This window comes from Drosophila navojoa, chromosome 2 (assembly GCF_054131105.1).
Source record: "Drosophila navojoa isolate 15081-1374.11 chromosome 2, UAZ_NAV_1.0, whole genome shotgun sequence".
Taxonomy (NCBI): Eukaryota; Metazoa; Arthropoda; class Insecta; order Diptera; family Drosophilidae; genus Drosophila; species Drosophila navojoa.
Genome location: NC_142890.1, coordinates 3,435,659 through 3,460,229, shown reverse-complemented (window position 1 = coordinate 3,460,229; position 24,571 = coordinate 3,435,659). Strand labels below are relative to the sequence as shown.

Below are 24,571 nucleotides of genomic sequence, written 5' to 3'. Positions count from 1 at the left end.
AATATTATATATTAATATGATATGAGGAAGGGCGTTTAAAATATATATAACAAGAACTTGATTATAGTTATTTACTAGATTTTTACAATTATGCTTTTAAGTTTGGCTCAATGTCGCAATTTAAATATAAACTTTTTCTCAAAAGATAAAGCAAAGTTTTGTTTCGCTTATTCAATTTTTAATAGTGTCATATTTTATTATTATTTTTGCAGTGGTGTTTTACATTGTATATAAAAAATTTTGTATGAAAAATTGTCCATTTGTGTAAAATTTCTTCACATATATTAATGCTTTTCATGTAATATATATATTTGCTTGTTAGTATAATATGAAAATAGAAACTTAATCTAGAGCTTCAACTAAATAGAAACAATATTTTTTTTGCTTAGAAGTATGCCACATTCCGAGCATTTCAAATCTACTCACGGCATATATAATTACTAGTTACAATAGTTATTACATAACCAAGACCGATTTATTGCAAATACAAAAAGCAACTATAAACAAATCCACTTTTTATTTACTATTATATACTATATATAACGGAATTTCCGTAAATCGTCATAGCCATTTAATTTATTAAACAACTTTTAAAGGAAGTACGTAAGCTGACATAGAAATTTTAACTACAATAATTAATTTTTTATCAACTTGTAAGCAATCCTATGGCATGATTCACTTAAAATATATTGTACTTATCTTTGCTTATTTAATACAAATTATTGCAAAAGCAAAAATAATAAACAAGATTTAAAATTTCATTGTTTTTATGTAAATTAGAAAAAATATCATTTATTCAAAAGGGGTTTATTCAAAAGGGGTTCAAAATTTATTTGATTTTTTTATAAATGCATTATATAAATTTATTTGTATTTTCTTCATATATTTTATTTATAATACAGAAGAGTTCATTTTCAAAAATGTTTTTCATTATGCTTCTGATTTTAAGAATTGTTTTTATTAATTTCCTAACCTAATTGATAATCTATAAAAGTTTCAGAAATAATTCAGATAAAGTGCCTAGAGCCCCTCGTATTGCATTGAAAACATAGTTGTACCAAACACACAGATCAAATTGTTTAGCTAGTTCACGTATTTTCCAGAATTATATTAACTTAATTAAACTAGTTGCTGCAACTGCAACTGTAAGCGGCGCTCAGAGCAGGTATCTATATATTCCACATATATGGGATATATAAGATTCAGCATCTCACTGAAATTCTCTCATTTCAACGCGAGTAACTCGTTTGCTTGGTGAACGGAAAAAATAAACATAAGAATATTTATTATATAAACTAATTCTATATAACTATATTATTTTTATACGATGTTCGATGCGTTAGATCTTGGCTTGGTTTGTTTTTTTGTGAGCCTTGTCCATGTGAAGGGCCTGGAATATTATACGGAAAAACGTAAGCTATGTTTTTATATAGTTGATCAAGAAGTGAAACTCAATCTTGTATTGCTTAAGCACAGCATCATATATTGAATCGTGTCGCATCAAAGAGCCCGGCTTTACGAACTGCTCAACTCGTTCCATACAAGCATTCCTTAACGAGGTCATCAAAGGTGAGCAGCAAACCTGAATACCGATAGGTTCACATATAATTAAATGGTATCCCTCTCTTTACTGACACTAAGGTATACCCGAAATTGAGGAGTCTTTCGGACCCATCGATCCCATGAAACAGGATCAGCTGACATTCACACAAACAAATAGCGATGTTTCCTCTATATCGGCTAATTTAAGCGATCTGGTAATACGTGGCTTTGGCAAATTGATAGTCAAGGAAAGCAAGTGAGTAGCTCACAACATTCTCAATACACACTGCACTCAATTCTAGTATACCTATTAATATTGATGTTATTACAACTGTTATATATTTTGATTGATAGAGTTACGATAAATTATAAAAGACGGATCTTTTTTTATATTTCAAATTCGAATTATTTCAACTCTTTATTTCAGGGTCAGCAAAAAGGACTTTAGCTGGCAGGATAAAATCTATATACCGCGCATGCGCTTCGATGGTAAATACCAAATGGTCGGAAACGTCTTAATAATACCGTTGCATGGAAGTGGCAACATATTTATGGAGATTGGTGATTATAAATATATATATACAGCGAATCAGAAATATTCATTTATCTAATTCCGTGACAGATGATCTAGACATTCTGCTCAATGCCAAGACGCGACTGTACGAGAAAGGCGGCTACACCTTCTACAATGTGACTGACGTGAGCGTCAAGCTGAAGGTGGGCCATGTGCGCACGTATTTGGACAATCTGTTCAATGGGCACAGCAAGGAGGTGGAGCAGAGCACGAATGAGTTCTTCAATGAGAACTGGAGAAGTTTCTTTGAGACGTTCCGTCCACTGATCACGGAAACTCTGGAGAGCACATTGTTCGATCTGCTGAAGAAGATGTTCAGTCTGATGCCAGCCAATTTCTTCATAGAGGATATACCCAATTCGCTGCTGCTCTACGGTCGCAAATCACGTCTGACAGCATAACATTATTTACTTATTGAGAGGATTTTAGCTTACAATTAAATAATAAATGCAAAATGAACTAATTGCTTAGACTTAGACTAGTCTAACGTAGCATGGCACACTGAGCATCCACACAGCTTGGCCACTCAATAGAACCAATCGTACTTGAGATAGTCGCCCTCGTGCTTCAGAGCCGCAATCGATGTGTGACGCACGTGTCCGGTGCGCGCAAAGATCCGGCGATTGCCGACGGGCTGCAGCGTTCGGAAATTGTCCACCAAGGCGCCATCCTGAGTGTCGGACAGCTGGCGGAAACGAGAGATCTGCAAAGCAAAAACAAATCACATTACATATACGCACTGGGCTCTGATGCATTGGGCACTCACCTGCTTGGGCGATATGGGTATGGGATCGGGATACAGTATCCAGGTGACGGCTTCCGAGCAGGGCGGCGTCGTCAGCGAGCCTGCAAACGGAATGGGAATGTTAAATGCCATTCGCTCATTAATTCAAACAATCAACAGTCATGCAAATGTACATGGCACATGACACGGTGACAGCTGCACTGCTGCACCCATGCAAAGCACTTAAGAATTCTGTGCTATGGGATGTAACTGACTGTCGGATACTCGCTCAATCACTATTGGGGAAGTAATATAATATATAATCTTAATCTTTGTATTGCAATATAATAATATGCCTCAACATACAGCCCTAACTCTCAGACAGTCGGGTGTAATCGGTTACCTAATACTCTCTCTTATATTAGTAACCAAGCAAATTTACTAAACTATTTTATTATCTAATATACATCACACAGATTTTATTGATTTTAAGCGAAAGTTGTTAAAAATCCTCAAAATAAACATTTGGTCACCCTGACAATCTTCTTTAAATATGCCAGATATCATCAACCTAAGTTATGGTCACTCTAAGTTATCAATTGATTTAGCACTTGTCGTATTTAATATCAACAACAAAATATCAACACTCATATATATGCAAAATATGGTCACTCTACCTTTGAAAATATCCAAGATATTGAGAATTGTTTTATAAATGTACTAATCAAAATAATGCTGTCATCGCTTATTGATCTATTTAAGAATATTCCCTAATTATTTATCACAAAAACAAATATCCTCTCTTCTCTCATCTCTGGGCGAGACTAAGAAAAATCAATCATACGCCCCGCTTACCCTTGTATGTGTAGAACTTGTCCACATCCACATTGGCAATCAGCGAGGATAGCGAAAATGTGACATTTAGAGATGCCTCCTGGTTGGCTTCGGCGATCAGGTGCAGATGACGATTGATGGTAACCAGTCCCTGGCCCTCGTCTTCATCCAGCTACAGAGGGAATCGAAATTAGCGTGTAACACATTTGCCTAATGCTGCTACCGGCACTCACATTGAAAAAGAATCCCAGCACCGCCGCACCATCGGGATGGTTGAGCGCCTCGCCCAGCGTTGCATATTTCTTGTTGCGATGCACAATATGCATTTCCATGGTGTAGCGAATGTCGTTGATGACGTGCTCGGAGCCACGATTGTTCTTATCGCCCCAGTGGAAATGCAGACCCTCCACTTCGAACTCGCCGGGCAGCTTAGCGCCCCGTATATAGGGCAGGAACTCGTACAGCTCCTCGCTGCTGTTTAGCTTGGGTATGCCAATGGTGACTGGTGAATGGAAATGCGATAATTAATCAATGCAATTATGTGAACGCCCCCTCGCCCACTTACCCGTGTGGCCATTGTTAATCATTTTCAGCGGATATGGCAGCAGATTGTGATAACCAATCATATCCACTGCCGGCATGTGTATGGGTATTGTCTGCAATAATGTGAGTAATTCAAATGGGTAACGGTTAATGCACAAATACACTCAGAGAAATGGGGCTTATTAAATACATTACAAATAAAATAAACAAACAATTAATTCATTAATTTTTGTTATTTATAATATTTTTCAATTATTGCTATTTATGTGTTTTAAAGTTATTTAATTTATGCTAAGACTTTTTTGGCTATTTTTTATTTTTATTAAGTTTTTTTTTGAGTAATCGTAATACTTTTATATAAATTTTTACTATTGTAAATATGTAATTAATTAATAATAATAATTAGTAATAAAATTTTCTCTCAGTGCACTTACATGGCTGGAGGATATGGCTATGGGTGACTGCGTCTTGCCCGCGCAGTGTCCGTGATGACGCGCCCAACGCCTCTGATTGGGCTCCGAGTAGCCGAACACATGACCATTGACCACTGCGAGAGAAGAACAATGAAATATGTATTGATAGATATGCGGTAGACGGTGAGTCGCATTGTGTGCCTAGTGCTAACCACTAATATTTAGTTGGGGAACATCTAAACCATATCACGTGCGCCGCACACAGAGCTTATCAGTGACATATACGAGCAGTTGTGAATTATTGCAAATAAATGGGGGCGCAAACAAATGCTAACTGTTTGCTGTCTAGCAAATAGATAAATCAATAAATGAATTTCATAAAGAAAGCACAAGGCCATGCTAAATACAATATATGTATATAATATATGTATATATAGATATCGGGCCACAATCATTGATATTGATATTGATACAGATAATGAGCGTAGCAGGTAAATATTTTTCAATAATTTTTTACCACCTGTCTGACTCCACGGTCTGACTTCCAGCCTATGTTATACAAGACCCAACCAATATTTCGTCTATGATAACTGGAAAAGTTAACCCACATTGAAAGCCAATAGCAGAACTGGCTATTAGCATGCATATCATATGACAATTATATATTTCTACACGTCTCAATTAGCGCACAGATAGAAAAATATTTATTTTCGCATTTATACTAATTGGCATTATCGGAATAATGAATTAGAATAATAAGTGGAAAGTAGATCGAAACACGAATTGATCGTGACATTGAGCTAACCGATGTGAACTGATGTGAACCCATATTATCGGCTAGACTTTTGTTTATCATAAATGAAGGAGCTTAATGTGGAAACATAATAATAATAGACATGTATTAATAAATATGATTTCTGATGACGAGCAGAGAATACTTCTATTACTCCTTTGACAAATCATGATATTAATTTATAGTTTCTTCAACGACGTAGGGATAGAGAAAAGGATCGATCTGGCATAAATCAAGATGAAGTCCTTAATAAAACATATGTTTTAGCTTGGAAAAGAATCTGTAACTTAAAACTATATGAAAACCGAAGAAGTAATAAAAGTAATAGTGATTATCATAAAAGTTAAAAATATAATAAATAATATAAACTGAATCAATCGAAACACGTTTACACAATAACAGTCAAAATATCAATAAAAAACCCCTAATGAAATATAAAAATACGTATGATGGCACTAACGCTAAGAATAGACTTCAGGCCTATCCTAATACAACAAAATTCCGACTCATATCTGCAATCAGTATATATGTATATACTGACGATAAGCCGTAAATAAACAAAACTCTTGCTTAATTAAAGCATACTCAAATCGTTTAGCACGATATCAACATCGATCATATGATGATCTCTAAAGTGATCGCTTCAGTTCTTAGAGTAGCTAATTTATTGATTATTTGAGAATTAACACTTGATTATGACTTTGTTTTCTCTTGGAGTCGAGTAACACGATCAGATCACGCAACAGATAAGTTTGTTATGTAAGTAGGTACTCACTAGCTACCAGACTATTTATATCACTGAAGTGTGCTTAATCAAAATCAATGACAGCAATAAATGTATTAATTGGTATTTCGCAATTGAAAAAGTTTCAAGTGCACCTAAATACCATAAATCTACGGCAATCAAATTTGTGTAAAGTGTGCCTTTGGTAGTACATAGTAGTACTTCGAACTGTACTATCATAAATTGGTAAATATCTAAATATAGCTATCGTAGTCAGGTAGATATCAATAAAAATGAATCACCGTAGCCTTGACATTTGGTGGCACTCTGTCAGGTCGTACGCCCATTGTTGACTTATCAGAGATAAGAGCTGAAGCAGTTTCGTATGTTCGGCGCGAAATTAATACTGATTGGGTTTTGCCGGGGCACCTTCAGTATTTACGATTATCACTTTTGCTTTTCATTGATTTATTCGATGACTGCACTTTTGGTACAATGGCCAAAGGTATCACATGACCACAGCCTGTTTCCTGTTGTCTATCGTCTGTCGCCTGCCAGCCTGTCAGCTGTTATATAACACTTGGGTATCACGATATTTACGGGCAATTGTTTTTACCTTGAGACCAGCAGATCACAAGAAAAGCTGCTTGTAGTATTAGCAGATGCATCGCAGGCGTTGATTCTTATTACTATTTGTATTTATACTGCAAAGCTATATATTTCAAGGCTTCCTTCTACACTGAGCCGCACTCCTGATCACCGAGCACCGGTAGAACACCTTGCAACACCTTTGCGCTTGGCTGGTCGATTCTAAACTGCGCGGACGTTTAGCGTTTCAAGCACCTTCACAACTTCCCCAAGCGTCAACGAACTAGTTGAAAAATTCGAAAGCTCAAATCCCCGCATATAGCGCGTGCTCCGCACTCTCGACACCGGCCATAAAATACAAGGCAGTCTAGGTGAGCATTGACGACTTAAAGATACCCTATAACTATATACATTTTGGTACAATTTACATACACAATATATTCATAAAATGCTAAGGTTTAGGTACAATTTACTTGTACTACATAAAGAGTGGTAGGTGTTAGGTGCTAGGTTCGATGTACAAATTAAAAAATCTAGGTACTAGGCAATAGGCAGAATGTAAAATGTACCAGCTTTAAGGTACAATATACTGTATTTTTAAGACTTAAGGTAATAGGTACAATTATCCACTAATAAGTTCTAAGGTACAAAATTAAACTACTACTTACTATGATATTTGTGTTACAATACATAATATACTAGGTGCTATACACAAGTTGTTTGTTAGGTACTACTCACAAGGCACACGTTAGTAGAGTTTGGGTGTACAATAATATAGTATGTAATACATATAATACATATACATATAAGAATTATATTACTTTTGACCTGTCTTAAGTTATTATAGATGTGACTTCCTGTAGCGCTGTTACATAATATGACACAATCGTCATACTTTTCAATGCACATTTACAGGGTATGCACAACCCCACACACTCATGCTACTATCAAAATCGCACGAACAACACCAGACTACGACCGACCGAGCACACGATCGATCCATCGATCCATCGATCGTTTTGTCAATGGGTATTGAAGTATTGAGCTGTTGTAGCTTTACTCTAATGCCGTTCGCTTAATGAAATCGAATTTGAAGTAGCATTACGTGCGCCTAAATTTCACTTCAACTAACTGCAGCACACTGTGTAAGCTCAACATTAATTAGAATGCAAAAGAAAACGAAGATGATTAATCACAATTCGCGCTCGGCTAATGCTGAAGGCAAACACAAGAAGGAAACGGCTTTCAATCATTTGATAATATTTTGTTTTGCATTCCAACTCTTATATAGGGCTGAGACATATCTAATGCCTGGTAAATATTGACAGAAAAAAAACAAACAGCTACTAATTATACGCGTGGCTATCAATATCAAATAAAATTTCGATGAGCCCAAACAGAGTCATTCAGCGAATTTTCACACGTTGAGTGTGAGAAGTTTCCGCATGACTATGCATATGAAAATACATATGTATGACAACAATTACATTGCTATCGTATTGAATTAGGTATATTGTATTACGCAATACAAGAAATATATACAAAAGCTACACTAGAGAACTCTAAATTGTTTACACGTATTCAGTTCAACGTAAATAATATACATATTTCCCATTCTGATTTCTATATTCAGCCACGTTTTCATGTGAATCCCAAACATTCCTCTGTCTGCCGCAGCCAACTTAATAAGCTGAAATATTTCTACAATTTTAAGGTGATTCATTTATCATGTTATGCCAATAGAAGCAATTGTGATTTTTCAGTGCATAACCACTTTTGATTTACATGTGTATCGGAAGCTCGTGACATATATGGATATTGCAAAGAAACAAAATCGTGCTTGACAATTCGAAAATGAATGCATTTTGAACCTACATCTACTTATGAGCTCGTACATTATATGATAATATGCCAGACAGTTGGAATTTCAATCGAATTCAGTTCCAATCTCCAATCGAGACCTTGGCAAAAAAACAAAAAGCAAAAATCATTTCGAGCAATTAGTAGTTATCCTCAAATGAACATAATAGGAAAGATATATCGGCAGCCTACATTTTATTCAACTTTGCTTGTTTTTTTTTTTCTTAATTGTGTTTCATAATTCATAGAAATGAGCGTAATCAATTAGAAGTGAAATGTATATGTCGCTTGACTTCCAGTCTAGATTTATAGAACATTTTGGGAACGCGTGATAACTGTTAGTTTGTCGTATTTAAACGATTTAGCACGAACTCTTAATGATAGTCGAATGTGTTGAGTGAATGTGTTAATCGAGAGCACATGATAAGCACGTGCTTGAAATTACAGGATATACAAGTTTTTGTATGTTCTATGAGGCATATATGAATATATATAGGTACTTCAATGTTATGGTTATATCATAATTGAGCTGGGAAATACTTGTATATCTATTAATATCATTTACTACACCTATTGCAATTGTTAATTGATTTAGCCAACTGAAAAGTAGTTCTCTGTGTCAAGCTAAAATTCCCATTTGATTAATAATAATAAAGCTCATGGCATCAATAGTATTAAATATACATTGTTATATTATTATTCTATATGTGATTTATACTTGCATTTTATCTATCTGCCCTATCATTTTACTTATCGATGATCTCTCTATCCGACGATCTGTTGGATCGTATATTAGTAGATTTACCCATCGATCCCTCAATTATATACACCACATAGAGAAGTGGGTATATGTTAAGAGCTAATTCAATCTTAGAGCTATACCCAACAAGTTCGCCTCTTTTACAAAAAGACCCACATATGCCTATGCCCTTAGAATGACTTTGATTTTATAATGAATTCATTTGTTTGACTTTCGATTTGATCATTGACTAGATACTTGTTTTACAATATATCTACACATATAGATCTATATAAACTGTCAGAGCTATGGGCGCAGCGATTTGGCATGCAAAGCGTTGTACATCCGAAATGATGATCACATTTAAGCACAATTATTCAGACATTAAAGAAAGCAATAAAGCTAAATTTTGCTGCTCATGACAATACTTAAGTAATTTGTCTTTTCACTGGCATACATTTAAAAACCTATAAAAAATGAAATAAAAAACTGAAAACGGCTCTGAATTTAGCGCACGGCCCATACAAATAACTTAGCCATAGATATGCGAAATCTTGATCAGATATAATCAAATGAAAGCCCCTGAGCAGCATAACAAGCAGCTCAAAAGGCGCACAATACTTTTATCAATTAAAAACACCTAGATATTGAGATAGATTCATGGCATATTTACACACTAGACAGATAGACAGAGGAGTACTACATGTGCTTCGTTCATGTTCTCAGATACAATCCGTAAAGCTGTCGTCATGCGACGTCGACGTGCCGGGAATGTCCAAAGGCTATTTATGCGGCCAGTAGTTAGGGGTTTATTTTTAGACACAAACCTGCCAGCAAATCGCCGAGCATCGTACATTATACTGTCTTACTGGGCTTAAAAATAAGTACATTCTATTTATATGGCTTATCAGTGATAATGAATTGGTCGGACATTGTCAGTGACGACAAATACGCCGTGACAGTATGTTAAGCTATTTACAATTTTACCGTTTGCATTGCATACTTTTTCTGCGACAAGACATGCCGCCTAAAAGATCGCATTTAACATAGAAAAGTTTCTTTATTCAGTTTCACTTAAGTTATCAAATACAATTTGTAATATAAAATGAGAAAAACCACATAGATAATATCAATCGAACGGAAATAGTTTGGTTGTATACATTTTGGTAGTCTGTGATGAATAAATTATATATGTATTATGAACTTTGGCATATTACATTGGTGGACTTTGGTCTAACAAGATAATAGTAATATAATTTAAAAACCTACCTAAGCACACATATGTGGTCTGGCCAAAAATATTTTAAACATCTAGTCTATAGTACATGATACAAATCAGATCGAAATAAGTTAGATAATAACAATTTACAAACTGTTCCTCGTCACGTAAATATGAAAATATAAACCAATCTCTAATTTGTGGTATACAGAAAGCATTATAACTGGAACTTAACAATTTACGTAGTCCACAACTGTGTCAAATACATAAATATATCAAAAATAATATTCGATGTCTTTGCACTTATGGTCAACGTTCTTTCCTTCCTTTTTTATGATGTATCGATTGTGATGTATTGATTGTGATGTATTGTATATTTGTGATGAATTCTCTTATTTATATCCTTGTCTTTAATTAATCCTCTTTCTCCTCCTTGGCGGACAAAAAGAGTTTTTGGCACGTAAATGTCAATGAATCTAGAAAGTACATAAAACGTAAATAGATTATTTAGCTGTTAATGAATGTGAATGTGCAAATGTAAGGTTTAATGTCCAAACGTGGCGATTGTCAAGGCCAAAAGCCCGCACAGCACACGCCGCTTGTCTACGCACCAATCGCGTGCTGCACCCATATTGGTTTGTTCTTCCACACGATGCCGACGTAATAGAATGGGATGCCAATTAGTGTTATTAGCAAGCCCATAGCGACCTCAAATGGCGCAACATAAACCGGAACGACTACCAGAAAGGCGCACACAACGACAAACACTGCGGGTATCCACAATGAGACCTGACCAAAGGAAAATATTTATATATGCATATACATATGAATATTTGTCAAAGAATTCATGAGAAAGCCGCAGAACTCACTTTAATTGGCCGATCCATATTGGGGCGCTTGTAGCGAAAGTACAAAACAGCCGACACCGATAGCATAATAAAGAAAGACTCCACAATGCTGGAATAAGTGATAAGCACATACACATCGCTCACAAGCAGCATCACAATTGAGAGCAGACACTGCAGGGCAAACAAGTTCAATTAGTCAACTTCCTTTCAATCAATAAGTCAAGTTAGAAGTCAGACAACAGCTTACCAGAAAAGCTAGAGAAGGCAACGGCGTGTAGCTCTTAACACTGATATGAGAGAGCACTGCGGGCATATGTCCATTTCGCGCGCCCACAAAACACATACGCGACGATGTCATAATGTGTACTGAAAGACCGCCAAAAGCCGAGATGGCCACCATAATGGGTATGATGAGAGCAAAGTTGCCCATAATTTTGTTGCCAAAGGTCTACAATAAAATTAAAAAAAAAAAAAAAAACAACAATCAATCAATATAATCTCATGCTCATTAACATATACATGGGTGTACTTACCACAGCAATGGCATTGGAAGCGATCATCTCGGGTGCCGATAGCACAGCCAGATAGGCCATATTGGCCAGCACATAAATGCCAGTTACCAAGGGCAATGATATATAAATGGCACGCGGTAAATTGCGATATGGATCGCGCAGCTCTTCGGTCATGAAATTCAAATAGTTCCAGCCGGCATATGAGAAAATGCCCGAATAGAATGCCACCGATAGCTTGCCAGGATCGGTTTCGGTATTCTCAAAAGGCTTATCAAAGTTCTCCGTATGACCCATCAGCATCCAGATGGACCCAACGATAATGATCAATACCAAAGCCGCTATTTTGGTGAACATGATAACGTTTTGCATTTTCGTTGTCACCTTCATATAATAGCAGTTCAAGTAGGTCAGAAAGCAGATGGTAACCGCTGCCAACAGCTGCAGTGCAAGTTTTGGTATCTCGCAGCCATCGGCGAAAAAGGGCTGCAGCACATAGGAGGCGAATGTTAGACCCATTATGGCATTTGTCGTCGGCCTGCAATTCAGTAAGCATTCACATTAATAAATATATCAAATTCAACAGGAAACAGACAAACAAAACAATTCTTAAGTACTTGCAATCGCGCAAGTGTTTGCAAATATTTCCATTAAATATATATGGCTATTATACAGTAATCACGACTGTACAAATGCATAAGGTATATAGACACACATATTCATTTATTGGTTTGAATACATACATATGTCAATTAGGCTTAATTTATATTGAAAAGTTTAACAACCTCGAAAGTTTCGCCTTGAAGCCAATAAAATCAAAACTTTTAGATAAATTCGGGTATAGGCATGCGTATGACAGCTATAAATTATAAGAATCAAATCTACTATGCTAAACAAAAAAATATCTTTTGTATACATATATATATATATATTCATGAAAGTAGTATATAACGCCGAAGGCATATCGGATCAAGCAAAAATAGCTTTGTGATAACAATAATCATAGAATTTAGTGCAGTTGAGTGTACTATACGAGGCAATTGAAACTGTTTATTGGCAATAATTAACCTGATAAGATAATCCACTTCGCTTGTGAAAGTGAATCGAAACCGACAGCGTTAACCTTGACCCAGGCCCATATTAATTGCAAGCACACAAATCTCTTGAGTTCAATTGAATCTTCAATTGAAAGAGAAGACGCAACAATCGCTTGAATTGCGTAAGCCATTTAACCCAATGTAAATGGAATAAAGAGGTTAAGCTTGTGGTTTTCATTGAAATCACAAAATTGAAAAATAAAATACTTACACAAATATCATCATGGCATCCCATAGATATAAGAAAGCCGGCAGTGAGCCGTATGCCTCGAATATATAGGCATAATCCCCGCCAGACTTGGGTATGGCTGTACCCAGTTCCGCATAGCAAAGAGCACCGATCATGGAGAGCAAGCCACATAGCACCCAAATGACCAGGGAGGTGCCCACTGCTTCCACCTCCTGCAGGACACCTTTGGGCGAAACAAATATGCCCGAGCCAAATATAATTCCCAGTATAATGGCCACACCTTCGAGTAAGCCCAACTGTTTCTTCATCACAACACGACTGCTGTCCGATTCGGCAGATCCCTCTCGCTTGGCATCCTTATCCTTGGTCGCAGCTGCCACAATGCTGGGCGGATTCTCAGTGTTTGGTGTAAGCAACACCATTTCGCTCGTCGGCGACTGTAGTTCGTTGGACGCCATTCTGTCAATGTGTATGTGTGTGTGTGTGCTGAGGAGCTTTAATGCCGGACACGCACGCTTCGCTTCGAGTACAAAACTAGACTGACCAAAATGAACTGAGGTTTAAGTTTGTGTGGTGTGTCGAGCTAATTGATTAAGCAAGCCAGAGGAGTGTCGTCTTGTTTGATGAGAATGAGGAGGTCTCGGTGTGTGCTCGGAGTTTATGCGTGTGTGTGGTCGTTGATATATGGTGGTGTGACGTTTACTGGCTTATCATGAATTTATTTCTTCATTCTCGCATTCCCTAATCTGCCGGTTAACAATTCTCTCTTCTAAATCCATGCATTTCATTGATTGTTTTGCTAACCCACTTCGTAAATCTATATTTGACTCTTTTTAACCAATGCAGCGTCTCTCACACCGTGTTGCTATCTCATTCGCGTTCGCACATGTAATTGACTTTTTGCAAAAAAATATGCTAATTTGCTAAAAATATTTGTACTTTGTGATTTTAATTAACTGTAGGATGATAAATAACAGTTAAGCACATTAAATAAGTTAATTGTTTAGCCAACAACCGGAAGTTTTAATTGAATGAATTACCAATAAGCAAACTGCACGTTTTACGAAGAGCGAATGGAAACAAAAGGAAATTGTTCACGATTCTTATATATATCGATATAGATCTTTTTAGGTTTCAAATTTTATTGTGGACGTCATCATTTTGGTGACCACGGCTGATGTAAAATTTTCTATGCAGGTTTTTACAAATAAATCATTAATATTTGCAAAGCGTTTCATACTATCGCTTATTATTAAATATAAGACCTGTTAAGTCGCCGATAAAACACAATGCGGTACAATTATAAAACGTGGCGGAACGTCAATACATATTCACGATGATTTTCCGATATCTTTGATATAAGCAAAAAGCAGCTGAGAACAATCGATTCGTAGTATTTAAACTGTGGTATTTCTTTGGCAGATTTTTTTTCAGTTTGTTAATAAATGTATTTCGAATCATTTATTTTTAAGCACAATATATTAAAAAATATTGATAGTTTGCTTGAACTTGTATTAAAATAAAATTTAATTTAGGCAGCATCCCCATTTGGCGCGAAAATCGAGCATGTCAACTATGTGAAGAATATTTGAACCTGGCAACGATGGTGTCTAACACCTGCTGCTCCCTTTCTGAAAAATTGAGCAGCACTAAAATTCAAATTTTATGGATTGCGCAGTCGCAAATAAAAATTGATTAATTTTCCGTGGACGAACAGCATATGAAGAAATTACTGCACATACAAGCGCACGCAGCACGTTAAAACTTTGTATATAATATTGACATTTATTTGATGTAAAAAGAAAAACAAATCAACGCATAATTAACGGCTGTTCATGTCAAACACGACGAGCTTATATGAATTTAAGAGTAGCATATGGAGACATGGACACGGACGACGGACAGAGCAATGCCTCGAATAGCAATTGCAGCAGCAACATTGTCAATGTCAATCAATACGACTATATGTTTGGCAAACATATGGAAAACTATAATGTGGAGGTAAGTTAACAGATACTTGAAGAATGGAAACCAGATTGTTATCCCCTCTCTTGCAGACGTCGGCGGTGCATCGAAAGCTTCAGAGTAAAGTTGAGGCATTGCGCATCCTACGCCAAGAGCTGGAACAGTTTCGTGTCGAGCGCGACCAGTACAAATTGATGGCCGAGACGCTGCAGTTGCGGTACTCGGCCATGAAACGGAATAGTGAACTGCTGGCCGGGAATGGAAACGCATGCGGCGCTTTAAGTCAGAATTCGAGTCTTGCTGCGCTGCTGCACGAGACACGTGAATTGAATCTCAAGCTAAACACCGAGGTGGAGGCCCTTAAGCAGCGATTGAAGGAACTACAAGGCGACATGGAACTATTGCGCGAGAGGGAGTCCAACAGCAAATCCCGATTGCAGACGCTGATCAACGAAAATGCGGCCCACAACAAGGAGGAGCTGCAGTGGAAACGGGAGCGCGCAAATTTCATTTGCCATCTGGAGAATCTGAAAAAGAAGAACGCACAATTAGCATACGACCTCAAAGGTATTATTGATGAAAAGGAGGAACTGATTACGGAACGGGATGCGTACAAGTGCAAGGCGCACAGGCTCAACCATGAGCTCTTGGTGGCCCTCAAGGCCAATAAAATGCATCCAAAGGTATGCCTTATATACTAGATGTGAAGAATATGCATGTAACCTTCGATTATTTTCAGTTGCTCGATATTGATGGCGTGCTGCTTGAGAACAAGTACCTACACGAACGTGTGAAGATCCAGGAGAGTGAGCTGGAGCTGACGAAACAGTCGGTCAACAAATATAAGGTAGACCATGAAGCTTTAACTGACATGAATATAGACCATATGACACCTGAACAGGGGAAATAACATACATATAGAGGACTAGACTAATCAGATTCTTATTTAGTTATCTAAACGACTCATATTAGGTAGATTCGCATTGGAATCTGTGATTATACTATGGGTAGACGCCTATTGTAATCTCCCTGGGCGAATCTTACAGACACTAGGCACTCATTTGGCTCCGACTCTCTTATCATAAGCCCCACTATATAAACCGACTTTTTTTTATAAAATATGCTTACATATATCCAAAAATCCGTATTTGTTCAGAACATGGTGGAAGCAAAGCGTAAAAAAGGCATCGTTAAGCTTGGTGGCAGCGCAAATGATGAAACCATATTGAGTCCACGCCAAGGTAAGTTGCTCAAAATCTCTTTTAAATGATTTCTAAGGTTATAGTCCCCTTTTACAGTTAAAACTATATTGGAAAGCGGCATTGATTTGCCCGGCAAAACGGAGACTATACACGATCTAAAATCCTTGTGCTTGGCGCTGCTGGACAACCTGAACGATAAGAATTTGGCTTTGACGCATCAGAAGCGCACCAACAAGTTAATAAAAAGAACATACATATATATTTATATATTACTCAAAAATTAAATTAAATGAAACCCCTTTTTAGAATACTCGCTACCAAAATGGCAGAGCTGGAGCAGCGTTGGCAGCAGCTTCTTAGCGGCGAGTCCGAAAATACCGCATTGGAGGATGTGGACGAGGATGAGGAGCTGGGCTATGCGCCGTCACAGCTATTACTCAATGGCTACTGTGCAGCCATGGTCGATGATGTGGGTCCCGACGAAGTGGAAGCAGCAGCAGTCCCATCAGCCGAAACGGCAAACACACATCTATCCGAGCCATACGATGCCAGAACAACGGGTGGGCTACAATCGGATGACGGCATGTCCTCGCTATCCTTGGAGTCAGCCGACTCTTCGGTTTATGGCATCGATGTGCGACTGAATGAGCTGGCGGCTAATACTTATAAATCGACGTCGCTCACAACCGATTCGGGCAATTATAATGGCACACCGCGAGTCTCCAGCGCTGTGGTTAGGGAGCGCAAGGAGGATCTCAAAGACTTGCCTCCACATTTGGCTGAGCTGGTGCAGAAAGCACTCCATGAATTGGATATGAGGGACTACGAGGCAATGGTCACAATACGCGCCGAGAACGCGGCAAAAATGCATTAGTTGTAAACTAGTTGAATGTTAATTGTGTAATGCTTCCGTGCATACCTATTCATAATAAGCATATCGTGCTTATGCCGTTATACACAATACGAATTATAAACTACATAAATATATTTATCTAATGTTTACAGCGTACAATAAACACTTATGTGCAGAAAACATTTCAGAGCGACAAATACCTATTTATTCGATTTTCAAATATGAAAGCCGTTAATTACGGCGAAGTTTTACAGCACAGTCTATTGGAGTTTGCGCGTTGTGCAACACTGCGCGTCTACTATAGTATACATTTTCTGATAAGAAATTTGTAGCTACTGCAAATGTTATTTTCGTTTCGTTTAGTTTTTGAATTAAAAATGCCTTAAAAGTAATTACTGTTTGCGCCAACCATGTGAATTCAAGTGCCATTAAAATGTGGAAATGGAGCGCCAATCGAAAGCAAACGAAAATCCCTTAAAAGTCGCAGCGCACACAAAGCCAACTGTCTGAGCCAGACCAGTTAGCCAATAAATAAACAGCACACACAAAATCCAATCAGACAGAAAAGTGGACAAAACACTTTATCAATGATGTCCAATGATGTGCAAATAGCGCGCGTTGCCAAGATTGGTGCGGAGTTGGCGCGTCGTCAGCAGCAAAGGGATATCAAAGCCATATCAAAGGGTGTAGGCGGCGGCGGAGGTGGCGGTGGAGTCATGGGCGATGACATTGAATTCGTCTTCGGCAGCATATCACCGCGAGGCGGAGGCGGTATATACGGCCCCAGCGCTGCACTGGGCCAACACAGACATATTGTGGACTCTATTGAGCTAGATTCGCCGGAGCATACGCAGCGGGACACGACTGAGAGCGACAACAACATTTCTAGCTGCTCGACCCTCGATATTGTCAACAAAGTAAGTGACCGTTACGCAGGCATGCACAGACATGATGTCAACAAAGTAAATACCGTTACATGCGTACGCCAGACACGCACACAGGGATACACAGAGACACACACAGGCACACACACACGCAGACTCACAGACACACACACACACATTGCCGAATTGTCAACAAATTGTAAGTGACCCTTAGTTACACAGACGTACACACACACACACACGCATGTGTATGTACCGCAAGTGTGTGTGGAATTTTGACACTGCGCAGCTGCGTTGCAAGAGACAGGGTCAAGCTGCAAGACGAAGTGCAGCAACAACGACGACGTAATCGCTAGCGAAAATTCGTTTATTTTCTTTTGAGTTTATTTTGGATTTGATCATGATATCGGAAGAGCTGCTGCCGCGCAGCCTGAGCTGTCTGTGCTGCAGTGACACGCCCCTAGGCGGCAACAGCGGGGGCGGGGGATTCTTTCAACATGCCGAGAAGCGACGCAGTTGGGAATATACTCTAATGGCACAGCCCATGTCACGACGGCCCATCAATGTGAAAACTAAAATCGATTTCATTTCGCCTCTTAACTAATCTGTTGGTTCCTCTCTTGCAGGTAGAGCAATTGTCGGTGCAACAGCTGGAGAATCGAGTGCGCGAGCTATCGCAGCGCCTGCAACAGACTGAGCGCCAGCTCGCTGAAAGCAATGCGGAGCGTGAGATGTGTCACAAACGCCTGGAGGTGGTTAGCCAAGCGCACGAATGCCGCATCACCGAGATGCACTGCGTCATTGCAGAGCTTAGCAAGAAGTTGCGCAGCAAACAAGAGCATATCATAATGGAGGAGCAGGAGCCGGAGGGCGAGGGCAGCGGTGAGTCCCGGATGCATTTTATAGACTCAGTATATAACACAATATCTAACAGAAGTCAGCTATCAAGAGGGTTCCATATACAATTCGGAGCTAAATCTAACCAATGCGGATGGCGAGTGTCAAACGGAGCCATTGGAGGATTTCGAGGGCGCCTGTTCCAGTACCGAGAATGCGCACATCAAGCAACAGGACGCCATTAGCAAGGGACAGCTTGAGGCGCTGCAGGAGGAGGTGCTGCATCTGCGTGCACAGATAGCGCTGCTGCAGGCCGAGATGGCCACCAAGGACAAGGACTCAGCCGTCGTGGAGGATCAACCCAATGTCATATACTTTGCCTGCGATATGGAGGCCAATGAGAATGGCAACCAACTCAATGATTTGAATGGTGCGTCCAGGCAACTCTTGGCTAAGCCTTACTCAAATAACCTACTAAAAATCAAATCCTTGTAGCCTGCGTATCCGTAACCAGCCCACAAAAGTGCGTTAAAATGGCCGAGCGCGTGAAACTGCGTTGCGCCAGCAAAAGTGAATCGCAGCTGGATGCCTCGCCTGACCTGGAGAAAGACCATACAGAGCTGAGCAATGAGGTAAGCTAGTCGCCAGCAGCAACTGCTCTATGCACCGTCCTTATACTCTGCCCTCCACCTCCGATAGGACATCAATCTTGTCGAGCATTTGGTTTGCAAACAGAACACTTTGATGGATACTTTGATGGCGCCCCTACAACTGGAGCTGGAGCGAGTGCAGCGCCAGCTGGAGCAAATGAAGGTGCGCAACACATTGCTCTCGCTCACCTTGGATGAGTCCAAGGAGCACACCGAGCATCTCTATCTGCTTTGCGGCAAATACGAATCGAATGCTGTGGCCCTACAGCTGGCGCTCAACTGCAGCGATCGCGCCATCGAGGCGTACGATGTGATGTTGGCATTGCTGGAGAGCAGGTGGGTATATAACTTAAGTTGATAGATTGATTGATTGCTTGAATGACTGTCATGCAGATTGGCCTTGCTGAACGATAAATCCGCTGCCGCCGAGGAGAGTCGACGAGCCGTGGAAACAGTGGCACATCATCTGTTGGCCCGACTGGAGAGCGAGAAGGATCTGTGCGAGAATAGCTTGGGTCCATGGCAGCACAACATGAATCTAGGTGTGGAAAATGTGCCCAAGCACAAGCAGCAATGGTCAAGCGACGATGATAATCGTCTGCGTTGTCATGTCTCAAAGCTGAAGGGTCGCCGCGCCGTGGTGCAACAGACCATAGTCAATCTGGAGTCGCCATTCTGCGATGTGTTTGAGAAGAAACGGCTGGCCTTGGAAAAGGATCAGGAGCTGGACAAGGAGAAGCACTCGCCCATGGATCTGGAGATGGCTGTCATCATGCAGGAGCTGCTGGACTTGCGCGAGCAAAACCAACAGCTGAAGGCCAAAAAGGAGGAGGCCGAGCAAGAGCAGCAGTACGCGAATGAGCGTGTGAGCATTCTCCATGAAGCATTGAAGCAGCTGCAGGCCAACAATCGGGTGTCCTACTCGGAGGCGGAGCAGGCGGCGCTCACCGAGCAGCAACTGGTCGAGGCGCTCAGCCGGGAAGCGGAGCTGAAGAGTCGCATCCAGACCCTGCTGAACATCAATGCCGCACACAAGGCTAACGACGAGAAGTGCGAACAAATGCATCAGAACTTTCGGCAACTGCAAAAGTCAAATGAGTAAGAGTAGGTGTAGAAGCTATCCAGTGCATAGATTTAACCAAGACTCTTCTTCCTTTGCAGCAATCTGAGCCAGCTGCTGGAGCAGAGCAAACGCAAATATCAGATGCGCATGAAGAAACTGGAGCAGAAGGTGGCCGACATGCGGCTGGAGCAGGAGCAGCTACTGCTGATGCAGCAGCGGCACAGGTTGCCCCACTCGGAACATGTTCCTGAGACAACGCTGTAGATGTTGACAGCGAATCCTTTAAACTGTTTGCTTGGCTTTTTGGTTAATCAATGCACGGGAGCGATGAAGCGCACATGCCCGCCACATATCCTGCTAATTGCTATGGTTCCTTTATATGCTGCTCCTTTTCCTTTCGATCCGCTACTGCTGCTGCTGCTCCCACCTCGCGCTCCTGGGCGGGCCATAAGCCATAGATAGTATCACAAATGTGCCATACACGACTACAACTGAGGACAGCGAATGGAAGCTGTATTAACTACAATTACATAATCTCAAATCTAGATGTATACACACATACACACACAAACACACGAATCCTATATTTATACAAAGTATTCGCATTTTGCTTGTTATACGACTCAATATATATAGAGAGATATATGTATGTATATTTAATTCAAATTGTACAAATTATAGTAAACAAAAACTACAGCGAGACTATGAATCATTTGAGCCCTCGCCCTCATCTTGATTAGTAGACTCCATAGCAGGAGCTTCCACACTGGGAGTCTCCATAGCAGGAGCTTCCACACTGGGAGCCTCCATAGCAGGAGCTTCCACACTGGGAGCCTCCACTGCAGAAGGCTCCTCTTGCTCCTCCTCCTTCATATCAATATTGCTATCATGGGCTTTGCTCTCCTCTTCCTTTGTGGCATGACCATTCGTTTGCTCTGGCTCTACGATAGGTGGCGCCAGCTGCGCGAGTTTCTCGCGCGCCGCTTTTATGACTTTTTCTAGCTCAACGCACTCGGTCTCAATTTCATAGTTTTTTGATACGAGAAGCACCCAATGCGCTTCTAAAGCACGCAGCTTTTCACCGGCCTGTGTTTGCGCCTGTTTACGTTGCCAATTAATGTCCTGCATGTCCTTTTTCAGCTGCTGCAACTGTAGTTGGGCTTTGGCCTGCATGGCTGTGAATACTTCCAGATACGATTTCCAGGCTTCGGTACCGTAATCCAGCATAAGCTCAAGATTCAACGAACGTACCCACTGGTGTTCCAGCTGTGCCATGGAGTTCTCAATCGACTCTTGCCAGGCAGACACCTCAGACAGCTTGCCAGAGGGTGGAGGTGGCAGTTCGTAGCGCTTCATAGAGAGCGTTTCCATGGGCAAACGATTTTGTATCCGCTCAAATTCATTGATCATCAATGGCGTCTCGAATGGCGACGATGCTGGCAGGGGCAGATGGTCTAGATAGTTCTTGGTTGGCCGATAGCGCCGGCATTCCTCCTCCACCATGGCTAGCGCCTGAAATGGAAACGAGTTGTTAGCATACCGAAAAACTGAGTAAAAAAGCTTTAATCACCGATTCTCGGACGCCCACGTCATCATAACCATGATCTATGTAAGGCAAAGCATCAACAATAACTTCATCAGCCATTTGTCTCAGTAATTATAAAAACGAAATTATTTTTGTTAAAGACGAACACACAATATTTTGTTTATATTTATATAGTGCTGCAAAACGTCCATAGTATTCGATAGGCATATATCGTATTTTAAACAGAAATTATTTGACAGTCCAACAGCCATGTTGTCAGAAATGCAACCATGGCCTCTGAAAAACGAGTTGGCAGCACTTTTAGGTCGTTTCCGGCAGCTCTCTTTCTTTCTTCGTTCTTCTTATTAAATAGAGGACGGCATCTGCGTTTGCAGAAAAATTAAAACCATTTATTGGGATTAAAAATCAGCGAAAATGGTGAGCAAATGTGTTTGAGTGTCGTCCGTGCCACCGTATACTGCAAAAACAGTCAGTTTAAAAAGTTAAAGCGTGAAAAACATTAAAAACCATGCCCAAAAACTTCGTCCTAACCTCCACGTGTTAACAGTGTGCGTCGGCCGCGCGACTATTGTGATCTGACAATTTAATGAAATTAATTTGTAATATTTGCAGAGCTTAGGCAACGCTAGGCCATTGGTCTCCGTGTACACGGAAAAGAATGAGGCAGTTAAGGAGAAGAATATCTGCCTGCCCGCCGTATTCAAGGCACCCATTCGTCCGGATGTGGTCAACGAAGTGCACCAGCTGATGCGCCGCAACAACCGTCAGGCCTATGCCGTCAGCGAACTGGCTGGTAAGTGAACGTTTTTGTTTCTTCTTTGTTTGTAAACAAATTAAAACCAGTTTATCTATTTTATCATGCAACCAGGTCACCAGACTTCGGCCGAGTCCTGGGGTACTGGACGTGCTGTTGCACGTATTCCCCGTGTCCGTGGTGGCGGTACTCACCGCTCCGGCCAGGGTGCCTTCGGTAACATGTGCCGTGGTGGTCGCATGTTCGCACCAACCAAGACCTTCCGTCGCTGGCACCGCAAGGTGAATGTAAACCAGCGTCGTTATGCTTTGGTGTCGGCTATCGCCGCCTCCGGTGTACCCGCATTGGTGCAGTCCAAGGGACACATCATCGATGGCGTTTCCGAATTCCCATTGGTTGTGTCCGATGAGGTCCAGAAGCTGCAGAAAACCAAGCAGGCCGTCGTCTTCTTACGTCGCATGAAGATCTGGGCAGATATCCAGAAGGTTTGTACGCAATATTATCGTTAGTTGTTCTGCCTCATATACGCAACGTATTCCTAGGCGGAATCATATATTGTATTTTTCCGTTAATCGGGGAGCTTGACATAATACGTTGCTAGATAAACAGCCCTCCTAGGCGTTACGATTGCAGCCTGATTCCAAGGTGCCATCGTTTGCAGTGGAGGGCCACAGCTGCATCAATTTACATCGAATAACTTATACTAAATGTGTAAAACTCATTGCAGGTGTACAAGTCTCAGCGCTTCCGTGCTGGTCGTGGTACTATGCGCGACCGTCGCCGCATTGCCCGTCGTGGTCCTCTGGTTGTCTACGATAAGGATGAGGGTCTGCGCAAGGCCTTCCGCAATATCCCCGGAATTGAGACAATCAGTGTGGATAAACTGAACTTGCTGAAACTGGCTCCAGGCGGTCATGTTGGCCGTTTCGTCATCTGGACCGAGTCGGCATTCGCGCGCTTGAACGATCTGTTCGGCACCTGGAAGAAGCCATCTACTCTGAAGAAGGGCTACAATCTGCCCCAGCCCAAAATGGCCAACACAGATCTGTCGCGCCTCTTGAAATCCGAGGAGATCCGCAAGGTGCTGCGTGACCCACGCAAGCAGGTGTTCCGTCGTGTGCGCCGCCTCAATCCTCTGTCCAATGTGCGTCAACTGATCAAGTTGAATCCCTATGCTGAGGTCCTCAAGCGTCGTGCTGCCCTGGCCGCTGAGAAGCGTACCGTGGCCAAGGTGCTAGCCAAGGCCAAGAAACAGAACGTCGAGCTGGCTAAGTCGCATTTCGCCAATGTCGCCACAAAGGCTGCTGCCAACCGCGCCAAGCTGTTGGCCGCCCGCAAGAAGAAGGTTGCCGCTAAGAAGCCCGCGGCCAAGAAGTAAACTTACTTTCCACATAATAGCCGACTACAAAACTCTTTTTATATAATAAATAACAAAAGTTGTATGAATTTTATTCATAATACAGTGCGAAAGTAATATCTAATTAAACTATTTAGTCTTAGGCAATTTCAATTGTTGCTCTTATTGATGCCGCGTGTCTACCGCTCACTGGCTCGCCCCCTCCATCCCCTCTCATGGCGGCGCTTATCTTCAAAAAGAGAGCGTTATTCGTGCCGCCTCGG

The 24,571-nt window shown here is 40.7% G+C and overlaps 7 protein-coding genes across 8 annotated transcripts; 4 read left to right on the top strand and 3 right to left on the bottom strand.

Moving 5' to 3' along the window:
• The first annotated feature begins 1,013 nt into the window (after nt 1–1,013).
• Jhbp11 (Juvenile hormone binding protein 11) lies at nt 1,014–2,579 on the top strand. Its single transcript, XM_018105766.3, has 5 exons — nt 1,014–1,412; nt 1,477–1,569; nt 1,642–1,798; nt 1,970–2,103; nt 2,165–2,579. The coding sequence occupies exons 1-5, from the start codon at nt 1,328–1,330 to the stop codon at nt 2,515–2,517; spliced, it is 822 nt and encodes a 273-aa protein (XP_017961255.1). The 5' UTR covers nt 1,014–1,327; the 3' UTR covers nt 2,518–2,579.
• On the bottom strand, nt 2,500–6,984 carry CAH9 (Carbonic anhydrase 9). The gene is made up of 7 exons (XM_018105731.3): nt 6,764–6,984; nt 4,652–4,764; nt 4,240–4,330; nt 3,908–4,176; nt 3,696–3,846; nt 2,883–2,962; nt 2,500–2,819 (listed from the first exon to the last, which is right to left on the bottom strand). Exons 1-7 carry the CDS (start codon nt 6,813–6,815, stop codon nt 2,643–2,645), a joined length of 933 nt encoding a protein of 310 aa, XP_017961220.1. The 5' UTR covers nt 6,816–6,984; the 3' UTR covers nt 2,500–2,642.
• Nucleotides 6,985–10,374: 3,390 nt separating this feature from the next.
• Nucleotides 10,375–14,396, bottom strand: gb (solute carrier family 7 member genderblind). Its single transcript, XM_030385973.2, has 6 exons — nt 13,219–14,396; nt 11,935–12,448; nt 11,649–11,849; nt 11,423–11,572; nt 11,165–11,342; nt 10,375–11,029 (listed from the first exon to the last, which is right to left on the bottom strand). The coding sequence occupies exons 1-6, from the start codon at nt 13,653–13,655 to the stop codon at nt 10,968–10,970; spliced, it is 1,542 nt and encodes a 513-aa protein (XP_030241833.1). The 5' UTR covers nt 13,656–14,396; the 3' UTR covers nt 10,375–10,967.
• A 435-nt stretch (nt 14,397–14,831) lies between these two features.
• LOC108654368 (coiled-coil domain-containing protein 149) lies at nt 14,832–17,402 on the top strand. Its single transcript, XM_018105603.3, has 6 exons — nt 14,832–15,198; nt 15,255–15,845; nt 15,902–16,009; nt 16,319–16,403; nt 16,461–16,599; nt 16,671–17,402. The coding sequence occupies exons 1-6, from the start codon at nt 15,055–15,057 to the stop codon at nt 17,236–17,238; spliced, it is 1,635 nt and encodes a 544-aa protein (XP_017961092.1). The 5' UTR covers nt 14,832–15,054; the 3' UTR covers nt 17,239–17,402.
• A 121-nt stretch (nt 17,403–17,523) lies between these two features.
• On the top strand, nt 17,524–21,345 carry LOC108659465 (uncharacterized). 2 transcript variants are annotated; one of them, XM_018112397.3, is made up of 7 exons: nt 17,524–18,134; nt 18,728–18,983; nt 19,036–19,368; nt 19,434–19,570; nt 19,638–19,924; nt 19,982–20,686; nt 20,750–21,345. In XM_018112397.3, exons 1-7 carry the CDS (start codon nt 17,805–17,807, stop codon nt 20,913–20,915), a joined length of 2,214 nt encoding a protein of 737 aa, XP_017967886.1. In that variant the 5' UTR covers nt 17,524–17,804; the 3' UTR covers nt 20,916–21,345. The 2 variants fall into 2 exon arrangements, with proteins under 2 accessions (XP_017967886.1, XP_017967887.1); XM_018112398.3 differs by lacking the exon at nt 17,524–18,134 and adding an exon at nt 18,338–18,666.
• Nucleotides 21,285–22,409, bottom strand: BCAS2 (BCAS2 pre-mRNA processing factor). Its single transcript, XM_030385981.2, has 2 exons — nt 22,222–22,409; nt 21,285–22,163 (listed from the first exon to the last, which is right to left on the bottom strand). Exons 1-2 carry the CDS (start codon nt 22,294–22,296, stop codon nt 21,354–21,356), a joined length of 885 nt encoding a protein of 294 aa, XP_030241841.1. The 5' UTR covers nt 22,297–22,409; the 3' UTR covers nt 21,285–21,353.
• Nucleotides 22,410–22,458: 49 nt separating this feature from the next.
• RpL4 (ribosomal protein L4) lies at nt 22,459–24,437 on the top strand. The gene is made up of 4 exons (XM_018112399.3): nt 22,459–22,614; nt 22,810–22,990; nt 23,066–23,436; nt 23,679–24,437. The coding sequence occupies exons 1-4, from the start codon at nt 22,612–22,614 to the stop codon at nt 24,327–24,329; spliced, it is 1,206 nt and encodes a 401-aa protein (XP_017967888.1). The 5' UTR covers nt 22,459–22,611; the 3' UTR covers nt 24,330–24,437.
• Nucleotides 24,438–24,571: the final 134 nt, after the last annotated feature.

Bases quoted from the DNA above. Each gene is read 5' to 3' on its own strand.
- Jhbp11 (XM_018105766.3), top strand. From the start codon at position 1,328: ATGTTCGATGCGTTAGATCTTGGCTTGGTTTGTTTTTTTGTGAGCCTT. The intron at 1,799-1,969 runs GTGAGTAGCTCA...TCTTTATTTCAG, and splicing joins TTGATAGTCAAGGAAAGCAA to GGTCAGCAAAAAGGACTTTA. The intron at 2,104-2,164 runs GTGATTATAAAT...ATTCCGTGACAG, and splicing joins CAACATATTTATGGAGATTG to ATGATCTAGACATTCTGCTC.
- CAH9 (XM_018105731.3), bottom strand. From the start codon at position 6,815: ATGCATCTGCTAATACTACAAGCAGCTTTTCTTGTGATCTGCTGGTCT. The intron at 4,331-4,651 runs GTAAGTGCACTG...ACATTATTGCAG, and splicing joins TAGCCATATCCTCCAGCCAT to ACAATACCCATACACATGCC. The intron at 2,820-2,882 runs GTGAGTGCCCAA...TTTGCTTTGCAG, and splicing joins TACCCATATCGCCCAAGCAG to ATCTCTCGTTTCCGCCAGCT.
- gb (XM_030385973.2), bottom strand. From the start codon at position 13,655: ATGGCGTCCAACGAACTACAGTCGCCGACGAGCGAAATGGTGTTGCTT. The intron at 12,449-13,218 runs GTAAGTATTTTA...ACTGAATTGCAG, and splicing joins GATGCCATGATGATATTTGT to GCCGACGACAAATGCCATAA. The intron at 11,030-11,164 runs GTGCGTAGACAA...TGTACTTTCTAG, and splicing joins ATGGGTGCAGCACGCGATTG to ATTCATTGACATTTACGTGC.
- LOC108654368 (XM_018105603.3), top strand. From the start codon at position 15,055: ATGAATTTAAGAGTAGCATATGGAGACATGGACACGGACGACGGACAG. The intron at 15,846-15,901 runs GTATGCCTTATA...GATTATTTTCAG, and splicing joins CCAATAAAATGCATCCAAAG to TTGCTCGATATTGATGGCGT. The intron at 16,600-16,670 runs GTTAATAAAAAG...ACCCCTTTTTAG, and splicing joins CATCAGAAGCGCACCAACAA to AATACTCGCTACCAAAATGG.
- LOC108659465 (XM_018112397.3), top strand. From the start codon at position 17,805: ATGATGTCCAATGATGTGCAAATAGCGCGCGTTGCCAAGATTGGTGCG. The intron at 18,135-18,727 runs GTAAGTGACCGT...CCTCTCTTGCAG, and splicing joins CCCTCGATATTGTCAACAAA to GTAGAGCAATTGTCGGTGCA. The intron at 19,571-19,637 runs GTAAGCTAGTCG...CACCTCCGATAG, and splicing joins ATACAGAGCTGAGCAATGAG to GACATCAATCTTGTCGAGCA.
- BCAS2 (XM_030385981.2), bottom strand. From the start codon at position 22,296: ATGGCTGATGAAGTTATTGTTGATGCTTTGCCTTACATAGATCATGGT. The intron at 22,164-22,221 runs GTGATTAAAGCT...TTTCCATTTCAG, and splicing joins ACGTGGGCGTCCGAGAATCG to GCGCTAGCCATGGTGGAGGA.
- RpL4 (XM_018112399.3), top strand. The intron at 22,991-23,065 runs GTAAGTGAACGT...TCATGCAACCAG, and splicing joins TGCCGTCAGCGAACTGGCTG to GTCACCAGACTTCGGCCGAG. The intron at 23,437-23,678 runs GTTTGTACGCAA...AACTCATTGCAG, and splicing joins TCTGGGCAGATATCCAGAAG to GTGTACAAGTCTCAGCGCTT.